Genomic DNA, 22,652 nt, shown 5'->3' on the forward strand with positions numbered 1-22,652 from the left:
GAGCACCCTAGATGACCAAGATCAAAAAAATACGTTTTGTCTGTTTGTTTTATCAAAAACAGGAAGAGAGACATAAAAGAAGAAAGGTCCACTCTTCCTAGGTAGTTTTGGTGTTTACAGAGTCATAGGAAACATTATTTGGGTCTTGAAAGATCATTCAACATGCTCTGAAAATGGCCGGCAGCTAATGAGTATTTACTCAATAGCTGTGGGCTGATATATTTTTAAAAAAGACCAACATCAGCCGATACTGATATCGATATCGATATATCATGCATCCCTAAATAGCAATAAATAAACTTTTAATTGTAGAAATTGACCTAAGTTGTAAATGCATCAAAAAAAAATACAAACCTACGACCCGCATTGTAAAACAAAAAACTTAAACCACCGTCAGATAAGAAAAGCCACTGTGTGTGTATGTGTGTGTGTGTGAGAGAGACAGAGTCTGCTTTTGCACATGTGTGGTCAGGCGAGATGCATGTGTGGAGGGAAGGGAGCAGAGAGCAGTATGCATCATTAGCTCAGCTAATGCTGCTCTGAAGACCAGCGCGGCACAAAGCTCCCATCTCTGTGTTACTCTCTTCCTCTCCCACTGTCTCCTGGTTCTCACACACGTCTCTGTCTCTCCCTCTGTCTGCCTCTCAGGACCTGCTCAGTCATGCTCTGTTGCCTGTAGTCTATAACGTCTTTGTAGCTGTCATGAAGAGCAGTGGGAGTGTGTTGTTTCATGTAGCCAGATCCCAAATAAACAAGCAAGTACATTTGTAAAGTAACGACTAACACACTGAACAGGTGTCCTAAATTATGTGATCTGTTTAAAAAAAACAGAAAAAAAAAACAAATTTCCTTTTTTTAAAATCATAAAATTCTTTATGAGGTTTTATTGAGGCAAAGTGTTTGTTAATTTGTGACTGACAGATGAGATGAGGGGGTGTAGAAGGGCAGGTGCAAGTGCTTATGTTTCTTGTTATGTGTGTGTGTGTGTGTATGCATGTGTCTGTAGCTGTGTGGAGAAAGTCCTCACAGAGAAACCCCTCCTTTATGACCTGTTGTAGCTCTGGAATTTCATTATTGCTACGTGTTACTTGATCTTGACCCTCGGGGATTTTGTGCCGGGTGTACAATTGCCATGTTTTTGGATAATTGAAAGTTCTGTCGGCATTGTTCAAGTTCAAGTCACTTTGTTTTGTGTGTGTGCAGGACTGAATCCCCAGAGCTTTTTGTTCAACTCAAAACCTAAATTTGAGACATTTAATCTCAGGCTGGACCGGATGGGCGCTGGCTGATTCATATGTCACACTTCTTAGGGGCTCTAGTTAATAAAAAAAATAAATGTTGTAAAGCTGTATGAAATGCGTCTATAACAAAATAAACACTGGTCTGCAGAAGAATATTCCACATTTGTTGATCTATTTTATGCTTTTTGCCCCACGGGTTTATATTTATATTGAATAGTCCCTGATCTTACACTCTGTCAATGCTCTCTATCAACTTCCAGACAATTTTTCAAACCATCAACAGTGAGTGTGTAACATCTGGGGGTTTTATAATAAGTGATCCAAAAGCAGCGAGCTGTAAAACAACAAGACCTCCTGTTAACCATGAGCCCTCCCTCCCTCGCTCTGAGATCTCTGTGAACTCCTGCCCTCTGGTGGAGGGTTATGGCTCCTGTATCACAGTTTTTCCAAAGGCTGAGCAGAAAGCAATTCCTGTCCAACCCAACTGTAGGTCAGCTGCTGGGGCAGCTGGGTTTTTCTAGGATTACCTCCTCTCTTCTGTCATTTTAACTGCCTGGCTCGGATAAAAACATTTGCCAGCACTAGATCCTTTGGTTTAACTTAATGTGCAAATAGCTTTAATGGAATGTTAAGCATTTTTATTTTCCTTACGGTGTTACTGCTGCAGAAAACCTTCCTCACAACAGCAGCTCTGATATACCTCACACTGCAGTCTCAACATTCTCTGTTGTCCTGCTTTAATAACCACTACCTGTCGTTTGTTTTCCCTCAGGTGGAGCAGACCAGCCGACCAAACATGGTGTTGTTCCTGATTAAATACCTGATGATGCTGGTGGTGGGGATCCCCTCTGTGTTCTGGGTGGGGAGCAAGAAGACCTGTTTTGAATGGGCCAGTTTCCTGCATGGACGCAGACGCAAAGAGTAAGAAGACGGATTAAACTGTCTTTATTAGTCCTGATCTTTCCCTTCCTAAGGAAAAATGTGTGGTTGTCTCTGATGTCAGTTTTTCTTCAACAATAACAATTTGCACAAAACAGCATCATTGCTTAAATTTATTTAGTATAGAGGGATTGTTTGTTTATCAACAACGGCGGATGCGCTCGCAACTTGGGTGCAGAAGCACTGCTAGTATAATGGTTTTTCAACTGATGTGGAGGAGTTAACCACCTAAAAAAACACATTTTTTAACTTACTGTCATCACTTTGACTGACAGCAAAACGGTCCGAGGTTTGTGAAACAGCAGTGAGTGGACAGAAGAGATCAGCAAGCAGACAGATATTAGGTGGACAGATGTTTTTAGCAGAGAAACCTAGCATGTACCCAGAGAGGAAACACAAATCTCACTCGATGCTCATGACTGCATTATCCGTGGACACTTATCAGACTGTGACAGACCAGGATGTAAACATTGTTTCATAATGTTCCCTAATTTTACTTTGGTCATAAAATCAGTTTCAGTTAATCATAATTCATAGATTCACTCATTATTTACTGTCCATACTGAGTCCATGTTTGGTCAGAACCTCAGCCCCAAACCAACTTTTTCATTAAATAAGCAAAGTCAAATCTGTATTTTCAGTATCAGCAGTTATTGTTGCTTGTTTGCAGTCAAATCTGGTTAACTGAGGTTGGATAAAGAATACACATTTAATTACACACATGCATACATCGCTGGTGTATCAGTGTAAAGTGTGACCCTGTTAACTGGTGACTATCGGCCGTTAATTACGGCTGCCGTCGGCTGAAAGTCACCAATTTCCATGGTCGCAATTAATGCCGAAACACCGGTTGAGTTGTAACGGTCGAAACTTGACAGAAGTTTCCTCTATTGTGTAGTATTGTTTTTGACAGCTGTCCACAGAAAAACCGTACATTTTGATGCTTCTAACAGGTTGAATTTAGTGTTTAAAAAACACTTACTCGTCTGAATGAATGGAGATAAATGCTGCTTCTGCGCTTAAGATGTGTGCGCATCTTTATGATGACGTAGACTGATAATCCCTCTATATTTTATATTTCTCCCTGCGGTGATACAGATGTATCCTCACACCTGTGTCCACCAATCTGTAATGAGAGCACGTTTCCTCCTCCTCCCACTCGTCTCTTTACTCCTCTGTTTTCCTTACCCTTAATCTGACCCTACACAATCCTCTTTCCGCTCTTCTGAACCTGCCCTCTCTGCTCCCTTTTTATTCCCTCTCACCTCCCTCTCTTCTCACCACAGCAGTGGGGTCAACGAGTCTCGTCAGGTGCTGCAGGAGCAGCCAGACTTTGCTCAGTCTCTGCTGCGTGAGCCAAACACCCCCATCATAAGGAAGTCCAGAGGAACATCCACTCAGGTAGGACTGCTAACAGGATTCAGAGAGTGGCCCTCAGGGTAAACATGATGAGGAGAAAACAGCTGATTGATCTCCTAACCTCTGATCCTCCTGTAGGGCACATCTACCCACGCCTCTTCCACCAACCTGGCTGTCCTAGATGACCTTGACAAACCAATCAGAACTCACCATGGTCACACCGCCTCCACCAAGAGTAAGGCCGGCAGTGTCCACAGCAAGGCCAGCTACCACGGCAGCCTGCGCCGCACTCGTGACGACAGGTAAAGCTCAAACTGTGACACAGAGTGAAATACATGACATGTGCCTGTTTCTCTGACATCCATTCGTCTTCCTCTCAGGAGCGATACTTTGGTCCACCGGGGTATGGAGGAACGCAGTTATCATGGCAGCATGCCACGTCTGGACCACCCACTCTCCACTCACAGCAGCCTTCATCAGTTAGACCGCCACTCGTCCAGGCACGGTAGCCAGCGAGACGTCTCTGAACCCCCCCCTACGCTCATCACCCACGGAACAACAGCCAGTGAGAGCCAAGCGGGCGAGAACGAAGGCACCAGCGCCTAAAGAAAGACTCAGTTTTGTTGTAAACTATCATAAGGACGCTGTTGGCGCCTGTTTAGGATCTGCCCTCAGCAGACACACACTCTTCTGTTTAGTGTGTGTGTTTTCCTCTGGGGAGATGCAGAATGTACCTGTGACTGCTGCGGTGGTTATTTATGACATTAGCTCCTGAATGATCACGTGTTAGCTGAATGCTAACACCGCTACGTCAGCACTCCTGGCTGATCTCACACAGGTGAGTTCTGTTGCTTTTGCTTGACTCAGACTGATCCAAGGCTTTATTCAGGGATCCTCACTGTTGTGCTGAGGTGAACCAGAACTGGATCCAAAAGAAAAGAAAGAGGAAGGTGGAGTCTCTCTACACTCTATGAAGAAGATACACATTTTGTGCAGGTGTCACCTGTGTCACCTCTGTGTGGTTTTACATCTGGAGACCTGTCTTGATAGTGAAATGAAGTCTCCAAACCACGATCTGTCTCCTCCTTGCAACACCTGCAGGTATACAACTAAATATTTGAACACTGCCGAGCATTGCTTTATAACAATCTTCAGCGGTCTAAAGAATCTCTAGGGAGTGTGTGACAGAAATTTGAACTTATTTCAGTCTTAGTTTGACTGTTTTTTGATAATTCCTAATCTTTTTTTGCTCTGGACTGCAGCTCAAAGTGAGTGTTTTTGTCTTTATGTGGCTTCAGAGCTCCACAAATGTGGGCTCAATGTGAAATCGTGGACCTCTCTGTGGTTAAGTGAAATATTTTTATACTGTGAAACCTGTCTGCCTGCTGCTGAAAGCTTCATGTCGTGAGTACGTTTGTGTGAATGAGTGAGGAATAAAGACACATGGGAAAAATAGGAGGGGCATGAACTTCAGCTCCTTCCCAAAAGTGTTGATCTGATGGAGGAGAGCTGAGGGATGAAACTTGTGTTACCGAGAATGTAAAAGGTTTGTTTTAGAGTCAGACAATTGACGTGAGCTGAATTAATGTTGATGTGCTTATAGTTTACACACACTCAGCTCAGGCTGCTTCTCAGCTGACCTAAACTGTTTGAGCACTGACTGAGGGAAAGGCAGCTTTAGAAATCCTCAAGGTGACATTTTACAGGTGATCATTCAGGTTACAAGCGTTCTCACAAAATGAACAATTAAAGGGTTTTTCTTCTTTTAATGGTTCCCTTTGATAATGAAATTTGGGTGTTTGACAGCCAACCAGCCCTTGTCATGATACATAACAGTGAATTAACAACCAGAGTATTGTATCACATTTAGCCTCATTCAGGTCCTTCACTGCGTACAGTCTCTGTGCAACTGATTCGCAGTTTAAAACTGAAATAGCACTTCTTGAAATGTGTTACACAAAATGAAAGAAAATCTTATTTCTTTCTAATAATGTAACTTGACATGTCCCTGAACTGCTAAGTATCTGTGCTCGTGTGTGTGTGTGTTGTTGTTGTAAACATAACGCTCAGATTTAACCAGACTGGTGCAGACAGTTGACAGAAACTGTAGAAACAGAGTTGTCGTTGCTCATTGCTACAAGTTCCCAGACTTTACATCACACTTACGTAAATGTTTGGGGAAGTTTGTATTGTAAATGTGTCTCTGTAGTTTGTGTTGTTTTCCAGTCCCTGAAGACCCAAATTAACCTACCTCACCTCTACCCTGGGCCTTCTGTACACACACACACAATATGATGTGGAGATCATTTCTGAGGATTTCAAACAGAAACTAATGAAACAAACATGAGTAGGATTTCTGTAGCTAGCTGACTTTTTGTTGTTTTACTCTACCTCCTCAGTTCACATGTACTCAACTCTGACCTTTAGACGCCGCCTCTCTGCACCTGTTTATCTGATTTTGTCAATCTGTGTGCACCTGATCGAAGTTTCTTTTTGCCGCCCTGCGTATCTGCTGTACATATATTCTCTGTCCTATCTGATGACTAATCTGCCTCACATCTGCCTTCTGCCTCTCCTCCTGTAAATGTGCCCACGCTGATCTGTTTTTGGACCTACAGCAACTGTCTGTACTCTTACAAACTCCTGACTTTTACAAACAATCGCTGTTGTGCTTTTTCCTCTGAGCTGGACGCTGCAGTGTGAGAGTTAAATACACACTGAGAGATGACCTCTGTCCCTATCAGCTGTTTAACACCTCTCTCATGTTGTCTTACTGTGGTGCTGCTTCAGAGTGAAAATTCAGCACATTATTGGTGATGGTTCAAAAGCATTTTAATTTTGTGGATTCTGAAACTTGAGTTGTATTGTATGCCTTTTAATTTATTCGCCGTTGAGACTGTAAAACTTTCTTTTACATGCAGTCTGATAAACTTTTTATGAACTTGAGTGTTTGTGTTTAATAGTTTCATGATTTTTTCTCTCTGTCTCACATCTTACCTTGATGAAAAAAATTAATGTCAGAGCAGGGAGTAAGACACCCGAATATCCTCAGTTCTACTAAAAAAACAACAAATAACTGAAAATTTATACTTTAAATGTGCACTTGTTGGCAAGAAACTATTGAATACATAATTTCTTGAAAGAATAGTGCTATGAATCTTGTGATTTATTGATAAAGTCACAAAGGGTTTCTGTCTCCAGATAAACAAGTTTCCCCTGTGGCAGTGCTCTCAGATCCATTTAACAGCCTCTTATGCTACACCTACTTCACACTGAAAACCTCATGATAAGATATCCTCTGTCCTAACGCTAAAAGATGGATGGTAAGTCACTCGGTCAAGACCAGATTCCTGATCGTTCTCGTTTGCGGCGGACAATGGCAGCGACATCTTGTTTGAGAGTGGAGACGCTCTGCTCCAGCTGCTCCGAGAAATCCCTCAGCAGTCGACCGTGCTCGTCCACAAACAGCCTGAGCCCAAGCAGGTCAGACTCCTCCTGGACACAAGAAACACACGCAAAGTTATACACTCAGAATCTGAATGCTAAAAACTGACCACACATGCTATTATCTACTGAAATGGATGAGACCTAAACTAGGTCTGATCTGAACTATACAGCATTTACACAGATCACATATAAACGTCTCCTTGAGGAATACACTCTAGGAAAATGTCTCTTGATAAATGCTGTTTTTTTCTGGTTTAATGATTATGAAAAAATTGATTTCTGTGACAGAAAACTTTTGGAATAGCAGATTTTATCAGGGTTCTTGCACCATTTAAAAAGTCAAATGTAATGCTTTTTTTTAATGCTTTTTAAGACCAAAACAAATACAATTTAAGACCCCAAAACTGCATTCTGTCGATCTGTAAACACAATCACAACTTACAGCTGGTGTTTTCTCTTTTTTCCACCATTTTTTTTTTTATTGTGATGCAGAAAAGTGCCAACATAACATACAAAAGTTGCATTATAGTAAACAACAGCTTTCATCCAATATTGTTTTTTTTTTGTTTTTTTTGTTTTTTTTTACCTCATGGGTAACTTATTATGTATTCATATCCATGTAAACAATGTTTTAAATGTTACATTTTTTGGCACTATACTCTTTATCTAACAATATACCACTCGTTTTTAATTAAGAAAACAGTTTTAAATCACTTTTTTATTTCCTATAGTGAAGATCATGGGTAAGCACATTATGCAAGTCTTTAATACTAGTATTAGAGCACACCTACCAAAAAGCTAGTTATGTTCAGTGTTTTTTACACAACATTATTAACAATAGAAACATCTGCAGTGTTGCAGATCAAAACCAACCCGTATGGGTTTATATTAGGGGAAGGCAAAAAAAACTTTCTTTTTCATTAAACCAACTCTTTTTTTTACAATAGCAAGTGCAAATTGAAAATTAACTTACAAGTTGTGTGTACGTGTGTGGGAGGGGGGAATCATAAACTGAATATTGAAAAGCATCGCAACAAATACACACTATTAGAAGTTTTGCGGCAGTGCTTTGTCATCGGCATTAAACGCACCATCCGGAAATGGAATACCTACGGCAAATTTACGGCAAATGTAAGACAATTAAGGACCTTAATTTCCCGGATTTTAATTTAATACATTCTAAGACTTTTTCAGGACCCGCGCCTGACAAGGCAGAGTATATTGTTTATTACTGAGATGATAAAACATTATGCAACTTTGAAACTGTTGTGAATTTATATTATGTAAACACTGCAGATGTGTCTTATAAACCACTGGGGGTTGGGCACTTTTTGTGCATGACACGTAAATAACATATTATTATCAAATTGATCAATCACTGAAAAATGTTCTGGGTCCCATCCAAAGGATGGTCCAAGCTACTCTGATCCACTCTTTGAGACTGAGATGAAGCGAAACCTTTTACATTATTGTGTCACAGAGGATGAATTTTATGTCATAGTGGGCTTATAAAAGGATTGTATGAAATGATGAATAAAAAAGTTACAATTTGTGGAAAAAAGTTCCAAATGTAAGATGTAAATTCAGAATAAAATAAACCTATATAATTTCTAATAGCTGACAGTACCGACATGGCCCAACAGAGCTCTGACATCTTTACTCAAATAATAGCAACCGATTCTTTTTTCTCCTCTCCAATTGACTCTCAGGAAATCATAAAATATTAATCTGTTTCTGTAGTGAGCTCACTGCAGCTTTTAGTTTTAGTACTTTCAATTTTAGATAATAAGCTTTGGTGTAGCGATGAATAATAATAACAATATGAATAATACATTTTATTTGTAAAGCCCTTTTCATCAAAAACAAAAGGGGGGAGTGCAATATGATCACAAAGACTTCTGCTAAACACAGATGAGGATACGTACACTGGGCCTGTGTCTGCGCAGACGCTGCAGCTGACCCCTCACTGAGGTCATACTGTGGTAGAAAACCTTCAGAGCTCGGGCAAACTCTGCATCACAGCTGGGACGCATCGAGCGACCGCGCACACACTCTCCACCTAAGCAGAGGAGAAAGGACAAACAGGAAGAGGACACTGAGCTGTGAGCACCAGCCTATGAAATCCTTTTTGTGATTTGTTTTATAAACTAACACATGAACCTTTTCTTCTGTCACGTATGTAAACGTACCATTCCTGGCTGCGTTGAGCTGATCTCTCAGACTTTCATTTTCCTTTCTCAGTGAAGCGTTCATACTCTGTAGTTGCTCCAGGTCCTGCTGCAGCGCTCTCACTGAACAGCTGAGCTCTGCTGAATCTCGAGGCTGCAGCACACACACACACACACACCATACACACACGCACACACACTTGGTTTATCAGATATTTTTCCTCATGAAGCAAAATGATGACACCGTGTTTGTACACTACAGTTGTTTGGAGTCTCTCATTAGATCCTCCTGGAAAAGCGAATCAATAACATCTTTGGAGGAGGAAAAATGACGGTCTGATTCCTGATGAGGAAACACAGACTCTACATCAGACTCACAGCTGTGTCCACCCTGCTTTCCTCCTCGATGATGAAGATCCCCTCTGTAGTCATCCTCACTCCCTCCAGAACTGATTTCAGGTCAGTACAACCCTCTGAAAGGAAGGTTAGAAGTTTTTTTAATACCTTTTTCAGCCTCATAGAAATTCACATGGGAATGTTCTTGTTAAGCTGAAAGATAAATGTTTGAAATTGTCCAAAAACATTCATTTGGTTTCTGCTGCATGTCACATCCTTCACAAATAACCAAATCCATTCTTCTACAAGCAGCTTTCTTATGATTAGAAATCAGGTCTTTCTTTGTCATTTATCCCTCTTCGTATCCTCACCCTGAAGGCCCCAGAGCTCCAGCACCAACGCGCTGCTCTGCAGGTAGTCCAGCAGACGTTGGGAGGTGTGCAGGGAGGTGAAGTGAACTCTGTGGTCCAGCAGAGGGTTCACGTTGTGCCACACAGCCGGAGTGTAGAGAGGCTGGCGACAGTCAAACAACCGGAACCTGAGAGAAGGAATAGCAGTCATCAGGGCTTTCTTCAGAGTGCCCTATCCCCCAACATGTAGCCCAGCTGGACTCACCCAATCTGGACCCCTCTATTGCGGGCCTCTCGGATCCAGCGGAGGCCACAGCACTGCTCCAAGACCAGCTGGAAGTCAATCCGCCGGCCCAGTAACTCAGATGGATCAATCAGGATGTCATCCTCACCCAGAGGGCTGGAGGAAAACATGACTTACTGTGTGTGTGTGTGTGTGTGTGTGTGTGTGTGTGTGTGTGTGTGTGTGTGTGTGTGTGTGTGTGTGTGTGTGTGTGTGTGTGTGTGTGAGGCTCTTACAGTCCTGTGGAGCTGCACGGTACCAGCTGTGCTTGTAGAATAGCCTCCTCCGTCCCCTCTGACCCCAGCACCTGCACACAGAGCGATCACCTGGTCCAACACTGTTTCTCTACAGAGCTGTGTCAGATCTACACATGTGAGTGTGTGTCTCTACATGCAGTGAGTCTGTGTTTGCACCTCAAGCTGCTCCTCCAAAGGGATTCTGAAAGCCAAAGACTGAAGCCAGAGGTGAGCTGTCCCCAGAAGCAGAGGCTCCACAGGATCCCAGAACGGGTCTTTGTCCCTGGGTAAAGCTACTGTGGACAGCCCCTCCACCCTCTGAGGAGGGGTTCAGAGAGGGAGATCAAAACAATCAGTGCTCTGAAATGTTAACCTGTAGATGGCTACATGCTCATTCTGGCTGGGCTAACACTGTAGAGTTTAATCGTGGACTCAGTGAGACATTCTGCTCAGATTAGAAAATCTGTGTATATATAAAGGCATAGACTCTACATCCACAATTACTCTGAATATCTCTGTTTCAGCCTTTTTGTGTATTTTCTCAAACACAACCACCATTTTTTCAGAATTACATTTTCTCCACTCTTCTCAGCCTGGTGCTGCTGGTAGACCTCCTCCATCAGAAATTTACGGTTCACAAACTTGGCCTTGGACCAGATCCACACCTGGGGACAGAGTTCAAGAGCTGTTCAGGCAAACAAACTAAAACCCACAGCATGAACTTAAGGCCAAATTTAAACAAGTTTATGAGTCATAAGAATTCAAAGGAGGAAGTAGAGGAAGCAGAGAGGGATAGGGCGACCTGTTTTCTTCCCATTGCAGTGACTCTGATCACGATCTCCTTCTCCAGGTCGTGGCCTTTTGAGTCCGACAGAGCAAGATTCTTGATCTCCAACCTGAACTCCACCCCCTAAACACATGGCAGAGTGAAAAGAGCAGGAGTGAATCCAAAACCTGTGTATGCATAAATACATATGGAAACAGAGGCACAGAAGTACCTCCATTTAAATCCATCAGTCATAAAGATACTCTGTTTTTAAATAAGTACACTAACATTTAAAACAATTATTCATTACAATCAGTACAAATTACAGATTTCAGTTCAGTTAAACTGGTCTTTTGGTTTTAGACAAAAAAAGAACTTTTTTCTGGTTTCCCCTTTTCCCTCCTTTGATATTGATTCTTTCATTTTGACCAGCTTCGGGTGGATTTGTCCATCTGCAGGTTCAGTGAGTGTGATTTTTTTCTGTTTGATATATGTTGCTGCTTATTTATTTATTTAAAAGGTCTATTTTGTCCAGAAAAAAACGTTCAAATTGTTTAGGCATCCTCAGTCTAAATATTTTTCTGTTCTTTTTTGCATGTCTGTCCAAAAATGTGCCTCCACCCTCTTTAGTATTCAGGGGCTTCTCCTGTTCTGTTTTGGTGTGACAATTAACCTCATCATACATTTTAATGCAAACTCCCTCCAAGTGTTTGAGTTGAAGACACTCTGTTTTCACACTCAGAGTGTTTGTGTGTCACCTTGTTCAGCTCCTGGCTCATCTGGTTGGCCTCGGCCACCATGGGCATCAGTTTGATGTAGTCGTAGAAGACAGCCAGCAGACTGGGGTCAGCCTGAACAGACCCCACGCTCGACTCACCTGAAAACAGACACAGAAGTCTGTCTTTACACACACAGCCCTCATGCCCCTCAGCTGAGTGAGTGTCCTGCTCACCTAGGTGGATACCCTCTGCAGCAGCCAGCTCTGACTGGAAGTAGTCGTAGTCATAGCGACTCCAGTCGTCCCCGCCCCTCTCAGAGGGATAGCCAATGAACAGGTAGGTGCAGTTGGAGCCGAGGATGAGACGGTCCTGCGCAGAAAAGGGTTGGGTGTGTGTGCTGTAACATACTTGTCAAACTACATCATCACAAAGCGTGTGTCTGTGTCAAGGCTCACCAGATGCTGAAGCTCAGTTGGCTGAGACACCGCACAGCCATTAACGATGACCTTTGACCCTGCCAGCGGAGTCACTATGACCTGCCGCTGTTCGTTCCTGAACACAGCGTGACGGTCCTGAATGCTGACGCACAAAAGCAAACATGTGGAAACACGAATGAGAAGGTATGTGCGTTACAGGGGAGTATCACAAAGGTTCCTGATAACCCTGCTCATAGTCTTCTTTGTTTTCTGAGTTTTGAATTGGGTCACAGTGTCTGCAGTCCCCTCCAACATGCACCACTTTGAATACTGCAAAACTCTTAAAACAGATCCCAAACAAAGACACCACTCGTGCTGTCAGGCCTCTCCATCTCAATCTCCGTTATTCATTGTGGATGAGATAAAACTCACCCTAAACCCTTGATGGAGATGGATCTTGGGGAAGAGTCACACAGCCCGATCTCCCATTCACCTGGAACATGACACAAACCTCAAAAAGATGAAATGAAAGAGGCAAAGAGTCAATCTGACTACAATAAGATTCCTCAGACGCACCCTCTTGAATGAACAGCTTGACAACCCCTGAGAGCTGAGCGTCCTCGTTGATGTTCAGGATGTACGGATGCATCTGCATCATCCTCCTCTCCTGACAGGTGAGAACAGAGGAGGACATGAAGAACAGAGACAAAAGAGTGAAAGAGAGTTGAGAAACATCCAGACACACTCAGAAGTGTGTGTGTTTGTGTGTGTGTGTGTATGCACCTGTGTGATGTTCGCATATTGTTGCTCCCAGTCCTTCAGTGCCTCCTGTAGGTGCTGTTCCCACAGAGTCTGAATGGCTCTGATCTGGAGTTCGTTGTGAGTCAACAGCTGACGAAGTTCCTCTGAACACACACACAAACACACACACACACACACACACACACACACACACACATACACACACACACACACACACACACACACACACACACACACACACACACACACACACACACACACAAACGCTGACCTCTCTGACCCCTGCTGGTTGTACTGTGTCTGTTTTTGACCTGAGGACTCTTACTGGTCTCGTCGTTGGCTCTGCGTCCCTCTTGGCCCAGCCGGCTCAGGCGCTGCAGCAGCCGAGCGTTCTCAGCCTTCAGCTCTTTCACCAGACGCTCTGTGGGGCTCTCATTAACCACGGCTCGGTTCTGGATACGCTTTGCCCTGAGGAGGTGATGGGGGCAGTAACACAGTAAATGAGGAGTTTGTTGGGCTTGAGCAGAAGATAGAAAAGACTAATGTAGGATTTTCTCTCGTTATTATAACCAGCAGCTGATTTAATGATTTGATACACTAACCTCTCAGCGTAGCGCAGAGTGGACAGAGACTCCTCATAGCAGATATCAGCAGGGCTCAGCGTGGCAATCTTTAATTAGGACAGAACAACTTCACAGATCAGTGCTCTTAAAACCCTGAATGAGAGCAGAAAAATGCATCATCGCAGACTTTTAGCCCCACCATGACGGTACGACTGTTTCCTCCCAGGGCTGACTGCAGCAGCTTGGTGAGGATTGAGTCTCTGTAAGGTATGTGGACCACCTTCTTACCCACTGCCACATCAGCAAGGGCGCTACAGGGGAAAGAAGGTGAAGAGGTGAGGAGCCTGACAATCTGAACTGAATGAGAACATGTTACTACGGCCCACCTGATGACATTTCCCAGCGTGGTGAGGCTCAGGTTGATGGCGGTGCCCTCCTTGAGTCTGTCGGCCTCTGATCCTGAGGACCTCTGACGCTCACTGCCGGCCAAGTCCACCAGGTTGATGTTGGACTGCTTTGTGATGCTCTCTTTAGAGAAGATCTGACAGGAGGCCATAGAAACAGCTTGAAGAAATGTGAAGGTAGTATTCCAACATACACTCACCGGCCACTTTAGGTACGCCTGTCCAACTGCTCGTTAACGCAAATTACTAATCAGCCAATCACATGGCAGTAACTCAATGCATTTAGGTATGTAGACATGGTCAAGACGATCTGCTGCAGTTCAAACCGAGCATAAGAATGGGGAAGAAAGGTGATTTAAGTGACTTTGAACGTGGCATGGTTGTTGGTGCCAGACGGGCTGGTCTGAGTATTTCAGAAACTGCTGATCTACTGGGATTTTAACCCACAACCATCTCTAGGGTTTACAGAGAATGGTCCCAAAAAGAGAAAATATCCAGTGAGCAGCAGTTCTGTGAGACAAAATGCCTTGTTGATGCCAGAGGTCAGAGGAGAATGGACAGACTGGTTGGAGCTGATAGAAAGACAACAGGAACTCAAATAACCACTGGTTACAACTGAGGTCTGCAGAAGATCATCTCTGAACACACAACACGTCCAACCTTGAGGCAGATGGGCTACAGCAGCAGAAGACCACACCAGGTGACCCTCCTGTCAGCTAAGAACAGGAAACTGAAGCTACAATTCACACAGCAACACCAAAACTGGACAATAGAAGATTAGAGAAACGCTGACTGGTCTGATGAGTCTGGATTTCTGCTCCACATTCAGATGGTAGGGTCAGAATTTGGCATCAACAACATGAAAGCATGGATCCATCCTGCCTTGTATCAACGGTTCAGGCTGCTGCTAGTGGTGTAATGGTGTGGGGGATATTTTCTTTGCTCACTTTGGGCCCCTTAGTACCAACTGAGCATGGTTTAAAGTCCACAGCCTACCTGAGTATTGTTGCTGACCATGTCCATCCCTTTATGAGCACAGTGTACCCATCTTCTGATGGCTACTTCCAGCAGGATAACGCTCCATGTCATAAAGCTGGAATCACGATAATTTTCCCTTTTCAAGCTCTATTTTGTGTATGCTTTGCACAGTTAGGGGTGACGTGTTTTATTTTGTGTATCAGTCAAACTATTCTATCATTTGTCCAAAAGAGCAAAAAAAATGTGCATACAAAAACCCACTTTGCAAAATCCTGAATCTATATCTAAAGCAGATTTTTTTTAAAGAAAACTCATGAAGTGAAAGGCTTCTCAGACAACTACAGGCAAAGCAAATAATGTGAACTTTAGATCTTTAGAGAGGACCTGTTTGAGCTGGAGGATGATGAGCATGTGCGAGCGGCTACTGTTTGCATTCATATGAGTTGCAGCTGTGGTTCGAGTCCTGGTCCCCTGCTCCATCAGCTGCTCCACCTGCATGAAAAAAAAAATCACTCTAAGTGACTTCAAACAAAAACACAGATTCAAGAGTAATAAGTAAATATCTACATCACTTCAGCTCTCTTTCTTTCCTGAAGGCTCTGACATGCATCTGTGAAGGCTTTTCTCAGCCCTGGGGTTTCTGGGTAATATGATCCAGTTTGTCAGAGGTCACTGTCATGACAGTCACAGACCTTTAGATCAGAAGGTCAGAGCCTGCCTGCAGTACATCAGGTCCCTGTCTCCAGCTCAGTCACAGCTGTCTTCATCAGACTTTACTGGCTTTGTGTTTCAGTGAATCATCTCTGAGAAACAAAACTTCAAACTACATTCCTCCCTTAACAACTGTCTCTGCTCAGGTATGCACTCATAAGACCTGAAGACATGTTAGTGACTTATGTTCATCTGTGTAAGCATGGGTCTTTGTTCAGGAATCTAATACTCCTCTCTTCCCGTCAGAAACAGACAGTGAACACATCGAGTATTCCTATTTCGACAGATTGCTTTCAGACAACAATTCATTGATCATTTTGGAATAAAGATTCTGAGTTTCATGTTGGACTTCCTGCTGTTACTGGTTTGTTTTAGTGGAGCTTTAAGGCTTCTCCAATCAAGCCTTATTTTGGGGCCCAGCATAAAGGAAGAAAGATAGAAATAACAGAAATGGAAGGAGGGAAGGGGCGTTAAATGAGAGAACAGAAGAGGAGGTGAGGGAAAGGTTATTCAGACATCAAAAGACAAAAACTGAAGCCTGAATTACATAAAAACTTGCAAATGAGGTAAGTTAATCATACTTACCCAGTTTCTTATATTAATACATTATTTAATTTTTTTTTACTTTACAAGCAAACTTTTCTCAGCCACATATCTATCTATCTATCTATCTATCTATCTATCTATCTATCTATCTATCTATCTATCTATCTATCTATCTATCTATCTATCTATCTATCTATCTATCTATCTATCTATCTATCTATCTATCTATCTATCTATCTATCTATCTATCCGTAAGAATGAGACACAAAGGTCATTTCAGCTGCATCAAGACCTGACAGGGTATGTCTCAAATTTGTGACAACAGGCATCAAGGGGTTAAGTCTAATAAGACAGTTATAAACCTAAAAAAAACTTGAAATGTACTGCAATTTCAGTTTTTTTCCCAGTGGAAGTGTTGTAGGAGGTGCCCTTGAGATGAAACTTTGTTATAAAGCATTATTTGAAGGCACCAGACTCTGACCCAGTCTGAGGAGATCCACACATCAGTGCTGTTTTTAAAACCACCTTAAATCTAGGGATGGGTACCGAATTAGGTACTTTTATAGGTACTGACCGAATTCTGTCAAAAGTACCAGGTACCGATTCATGTAAAATCAAAAAGTACCATGTTTAGGTACCTAAATGCATCCTTGTGGCTGTGAGGGAGTGGAAGAGTAGGCGATTTTCCATGCTGGACATGAACACAGCATTGCAAAGTTATATATTGAAGAATAAATATGTTAAATTGAAAAGAATTAAAATTTTATCTGTAAACAAATTGATACTTTTTACTACATAAACACACAAAAGTACCGAAAATTGGTACTGTTGAGTACCGGTACCGATTGCCATGTACCGGGAATTGGTACCGTATCGTTTCAAATGTGAAAGGTACCCATCCCTACTTAAATCCCAGGCATACATCTCAGATTTTATTTATTTAAAATAGTTAAATAAATAAAAATCTGTCAGTTTTCTAGTTCAATCATATTTTCCACATTTACATTTCAACATCCCCTTAAACACTAATTATCTGGCACTTAACCCTTTTTATCTAATTTGTCATTAAGTTTGCTGTCTTTTATACATGTTAAGTATTTTGTTACTTTTTTTCTTTTAAAAAGGGGATGTAAATGATGGAATTGATGGAATTTTTCAGCATTATCCAAAGCCCTGGTCTGGAAGACACAACTACCCAGAATAGAAGAGATGCTTTTTGTCATTTACACAGCTATAGGACATATAGGACAGTACTAGTAAGTTTGCATAAGTGTGTGTTGTTCCTAAAGCCAGCTTCTTAAAGCAAAAAGTTTGAAGGGCAACAAGTAAAAAAATGAATACAATTTAATGTGTGCACACATTTTTCTACTTGATTTAAAAAGTAAGTTATTATTTATAACTGTATTCTTCATTCTTGTCCTTAGACTTTGTAGAGTATGATGAACTTTCAGGAGGTGATGTTTTTACGCCATGTTGGGTTTTTTCCATCAGTGCTCATCACAGCTCAGTGATTGAGTGAGTGACATTTATGTCAATAGCTTTGAATTTCACTAAATTACAATATCCTGGAAAAGTTCATTTTACTGTCATGAGATACTGAATTTTATGTTTTTATCAACTGTAAGCTATAATCATCAAAATTAAAGGACATATATGCTTGCTTGCAACATTTCACCCGGTGACTCTGTTAGATACCTCTTTCACTTTTTGAAACTGACCGACCCAAGTTGTCAAAGCAGCTTCACTCATGTGCAGAAGTGCACTGTTTGCTTACCTGTGGTGCACTATCACAGGGGACTGTTCGGAGACCCTCCACATAGAAACCTCTCTGCTGCTCCTCTCTGACCCTGAGTCCCCCCTGGGTACGAGACCCTCGAGACAGCAGGTCCAACACCTGGTCACAGAGGAAGGAGAGCATGTAGAGATGAGGAGGCAGAGAGAGCAGGTCGTCTACTGAAGTGATCAGACTTTTCTCTGTTACCTGCTCATTGTAGATTTCCAACATACTGAAAAAGACCTGTGGACTCAGCAAGAACAGATAAAGTCATCATTATTGTCGCAGCTACATATGTGAAGCTGTGTGCTGGTAAGAAAAGGGGACTCAAACCTGACACTGCCTGCTGTCCTGGTTCTCTCTTATGGCCTGAAACAGCCGCTCACAGAGTTTAGGGACCAGGCCTTTGTTGGGCCCGTAGCCCACCATGGAGTAACTCTTCCCCGAGCCGGTCTGCCCATAGGCCAACAGAGTGGCATTGTAACCCTGCAGACAATGTTTCAGGACAGGTCTACTCTTTAGGCACAGGAGAAGTCCAAAGAAGGAGAAAGTGACAGATTGAAAAAAACTCAGGTTTACACTTCAGTTAAACGTGTGTTGATTGTTACCTGCAGTGCATTCTCCAGGATCCCCTCTCCAAGGTCTTGGAAAACACTGTCCTGTGGATGGAAGACGCTTGAGAGTGAGCTCAAAACTTCAAATCACCCAGATACTCATTTTTTATAACTCATATTGTCGTGTATCAGTCTACATCTGTGCTGGATTTTCTCGTTTCTCATATGTTTCATGACCTGGTCGGCGTATCGTCCTCCAGGCTCTTCAGGCACGCAGAGGCCGCTCTGGTCCCGTGTGAAGCCACTGTGGGACCAGTAGGCGTAGTCGAAACAAAACGAGCGGCGGTTCTGAGAGTCTCGTGGGTCCTGGATGATGATGGAGCTGGACACCATGGAGATGATACAACGACTGCCTGCATCCCGCTCCCTCTGCAGGGAGGAGATGAAGGAGGAAAATAAGATTGCATGATATTATAAATACTTATTTATGAAGAGCTGCGTATTTTGAGTGTAGTAGCTCATTTGTGAACTATTTGTTTAAAAATATCGAATTATCATGTCCAACTTCTTTTTTCTTCAGCTCTCTCCATATTTGGAGATCAATCCGTGATGTTTCCCTCTCAGTTGGGAATAAACCTGTTGAAAGGTCACACTTAAAGTTAGGCTATGCTAATTAGTCATGAACTTTTTGCACATTAGCAGAGATGGAATCAGAAGATGTTGTTTTGCAGTGGATGATAGAGTTGAGATGATGCTAAAATACAACTAGGAAATGGTGAACAGGTGTTCCTGGAGTCAGTGGAGATGAGATGAGACACTGAGGACAGATTTTTTTATTTTAAGTGTTAAAACTGACTGTTAATAAAAAGTAGAAAACAATTCTGTTAGAAAAGACAATCTGTGAAATCTGATGTGTATCTCAGTATTTCTACTGTCTGGAAGCTAGCGGTGGGCGATACTGGGAATTATGGTATCGATCCGATACCGAGTAAATACAGGTCCAGTATCGCTGATACTGATACCGATACCTGCTTTTGTGGTTTTTCTTTTGATGATGTTGTTAAAAACCCAGGACAGAATTTGGGCAAAGTTTAAAGGTGACTACAAATTACTTTAGTGTCATTATTAACATTAATGCTCAGAAACAATAGAAAAGTAACAAACAAATTTTTCCCAAAACATGATGCATGGAATTATTTTCTTTAAAAAAAAGCGCAAAAAATTATCACTGTAAGGATTTTTTTTTTTTAGGTACAGAGTTGAAGACTACAATGCAAAAAAATAAATAAATAAAAGTTTTCTTGTTATTGCACTTATTTCTTTGAATAGTAAAACACAAAGAATTATCACACCAGAACAAACCTTATTAAAATTCTTAAACAAACTTCTTTTTTCAGAGTCTGCTTGCTTTTTTCCCTGGCGCCGCCAAAATACTTAAACAGACACAGTCAGGTTGCCACTTTTATAAAACCACAGCAGTCAGTGCATGCAGGAGAAAAAAATAAACAAGAGTATTGATCTTTTTAAACTGGTATCATTCGATATCAATACCAACGTTGGTAACGATATTATCGATATTTGGAAGATCCGCTCACCTCTACTGGAAGCTCCTTTCTTTGCAATCAAAATAACAACTCGTAGATGTTTTTAATAAGACAGGCAGGGACACGAGAAGTCATTTAAACCAGGGGGGGCTGTACTAGGAGGTACTAAGACGCAAAAAATCAGGTCTTTTTTTCTGTTTTCTACAGGTTCTTATTGAGCCTGCAGACAGCTAAATAAGCAGATGTTGTGTGCCAACAAATCAGGGTTTATTTCAAACCAATTAAACAAAATATTATTGCACCACAGTCCAGGCTGAAAGTCTCCCTGGGTCTCACTCTCTTCTACCCATCTTGACCACAAAGACACAACCAGACAAGATACAACGTGACGTCTCTGGAAGGAGAGAGGGTCAGAGAGACAAAGAGTGCATTCTATCAGTGTCTAGGAAACACCACTTCCAGCCTAAATGACACTTCAACAATACAAAACGATCAAGATCAAAACCCTGTGTATTATGCAAATCTCATCAATGGCCAATGACTCGTGAAAAGCGGTAAAAAAAAATCTAAATATAGTTTTTCCCCTCCTCCACCTCCAGGGGGTGCTGCAGCACCCTCAGCACCCCACTTCTCGCGTCCCTGAAGACAGGTGTGAAGACAGCAGAATCAGTCCATCAAAAATAACAGATCCTGACCTACACTCTAAAATAAGTGCATTTACCGCCAGTGTTTCAGCTGCTACTCAAGTGTTGGGCATAAATGTTTAATCTGTCAGTGAGTGTGTAGGACTTTGTGCATGCAGTTTTTGGGTGCTGTAGCTGTGACTTTGGACAAACATCCTTACAGACTGAAGTTGTGAAGGTTTCTATGCTGTCACTGTGTTACATTTCAAATAAAGCATGATCCTCTAAATTTCATATCCACCATGGTTGTTAAAGTAGATACAGTTGGTAAATAAATAGATGTTCAGGTGTGTTGACACACTTCATACCACCCATGTGTCTGCACCTGAGTCAAAAAAAATCTGGACACACCCCTGCTTACAAGACAAGATTAGCAGACAGAAAATAGCTGCTTTGACCACATGGGGGCGCAAAACTAATAATATGAATCAACAGTTCATCAGAAGACCTTAAAAAAATGCTTTTCCATTTATTTAACATAGGATTCTCTAAATACTGATGCTAAAATTGAGCTTTTCCCTAAAAAAAAATTCTGCGTTTCAAACTACTAAAGATTTTGATCTATCTGTGCTCATGTGCATCAGTGAAGAGGAGAATATTTTAACAACACCAGTAATTAGTCTTTGAGTGCATTAACAACAGATAAATTGAATAATGTCAAAATTATCTGACGGGATAACAAAGAGTGAACTTCTATCCTTTCTGAATACTGACCTTGTTGAACGGTCGCACTCTGACGGCCACTTTGACGCAGTCCTTGCTGTGCATGTCTGAGGCTTTAGCCCTCATGGTGCAGCAGGCAGCAGGTCTCAGCACAGGACACGGACTCACTGAGTGATCAGCTCCCTCACAGACAAACACAAACACACACACACACACACACACACACACACACACACACACACACACACACACACACACACACACACACACACACACACACACACACACACACACACACACACACACACACACACACACACGGCAAAGGACTGTGTCTGGTTACACACTGACATGGACACAGTTGGGTTAACATGACAGGAACTCTGCAGTCCACATGAGCCTGTCAGGAAACATCTCACCTCCTTTTTTAATTTTTTTTTTTTTGTTTGTTTTTGTTGTTGTTTTGTTTTGTTTTTTTTTCTTTTAAAGAGAACATTATGGAGAAAAACGTTTGATTTGGCAGCTGAAAACCTCCACCGAAACTTGACAATAAACTATACAACAGACTAGAATTTACCAGAGGACTTGCTGCTGGCTGACACTTTGATCCAATAAATCACCATCATTTCCTTAAGTAAATCAATGGATGCTTATATTTTTCTTTTTCCACCCCCTGATGTCAGAAATGGAGCAACAAAGATAAGGCTGGTTTCACTTTCACCCTGTCAGCGAACATAAATTATAGAGGAGACAACAGAAAAGACAGAGTCAAATTTACACAGGGCAGCTCCACGTTCACAATTACCTTCCTGTTGGCATTTCATATCTCTGAAATCAAACGCGGCCCTCAGCTGAACACAGTATATCAAACATAACATAACCTTTAAAAAAAGTCCTTTTTAGAATACAACAAATTAAAGATAAACTTAAAGACTGTGGTGACAGAACAGGACAATGTGTGTTAAAATATCTTATATGAACTGTGATTCACCCATGTCGTGTGTTTGAAAGTTACTGTACTAAGTTACTGCGGCTACTTTAGGCCTGATTTTTGTTGTAATAAAGTTATCTCAATGGACTTCCTGATTAAAAGTGAATTAAAATTAAATTTGAAAATAGTCTGATGTTGGAGCTCGAGACAAGCGGCAACCTCTGGTTTAAAGACATGAAATACGTGAAAATCTGCAGTTTATCAAGTGCCCTCTTGAGG

At 41.9% G+C, this 22,652-nt stretch overlaps 2 protein-coding genes across 2 annotated transcripts in view; one reads left to right on the forward strand and one right to left on the reverse strand.

Annotated features, from left to right (window-relative positions):
- LOC141787488 (frizzled-3-like) overlaps positions 1-6,604 on the forward strand; it is a 33,166-nt gene extending 26,562 nt beyond the window's left edge. Inside the window, exons 8-11 of the mRNA XM_074665930.1 lie at positions 2,014-2,162; positions 3,467-3,581; positions 3,678-3,841; positions 3,920-6,604. Of these exons, the coding sequence (XP_074522031.1) occupies positions 2,014-2,162; positions 3,467-3,581; positions 3,678-3,841; positions 3,920-4,145 (654 nt within the window). The 3' untranslated portion in view covers positions 4,146-6,604. The remainder of the gene's footprint in view (positions 1-2,013; positions 2,163-3,466; positions 3,582-3,677; positions 3,842-3,919) is intronic.
- A 207-nt stretch (positions 6,605-6,811) lies between these two features.
- Positions 6,812-21,547, reverse strand: kif28 (kinesin family member 28). The gene is made up of 27 exons (XM_074665929.1): positions 21,494-21,547; positions 18,790-18,981; positions 18,607-18,657; positions 18,332-18,484; positions 18,206-18,241; positions 17,999-18,118; positions 15,352-15,459; positions 13,972-14,126; positions 13,785-13,896; positions 13,625-13,692; positions 13,348-13,490; positions 13,044-13,165; positions 12,837-12,927; positions 12,693-12,753; positions 12,300-12,423; positions 12,078-12,213; positions 11,884-12,002; positions 11,162-11,269; positions 10,932-11,024; positions 10,537-10,677; positions 10,360-10,430; positions 10,106-10,240; positions 9,862-10,028; positions 9,533-9,627; positions 9,176-9,308; positions 8,912-9,045; positions 6,812-7,034 (listed from the first exon to the last, which is right to left on the reverse strand). Exons 1-27 carry the CDS (start codon positions 21,545-21,547, stop codon positions 6,876-6,878), a joined length of 3,081 nt encoding a protein of 1,026 aa, XP_074522030.1. The 3' UTR covers positions 6,812-6,875.
- Positions 21,548-22,652: the final 1,105 nt, after the last annotated feature.

Source organism: Halichoeres trimaculatus, unplaced genomic scaffold (assembly GCF_033239565.1).
Source record: "Halichoeres trimaculatus isolate MK-OKI-2021-1 unplaced genomic scaffold, fHalTri1.1 fHalTri1_scaffold_3, whole genome shotgun sequence".
NCBI classification, from domain to species: Eukaryota; Metazoa; Chordata; class Actinopteri; order Labriformes; family Labridae; genus Halichoeres; species Halichoeres trimaculatus.

Coding starts and splice junctions, on each gene's coding strand:
- kif28 (XM_074665929.1), bottom strand. CDS start 21,547: ATGCACAGCAAGGACTGCGTCAAAGTGGCCGTCAGAGTGCGACCGTTC. Junction 18,119..18,205: donor TGGAAATCTACAATGAGCAG/GTAACAGAGAAA, acceptor CTCTGTGACCAG/GTGTTGGACCTGCTGTCTCG. Junction 12,928..13,043: donor AATATGCGAACATCACACAG/GTGCATACACAC, acceptor CTCACCTGTCAG/GAGAGGAGGATGATGCAGAT.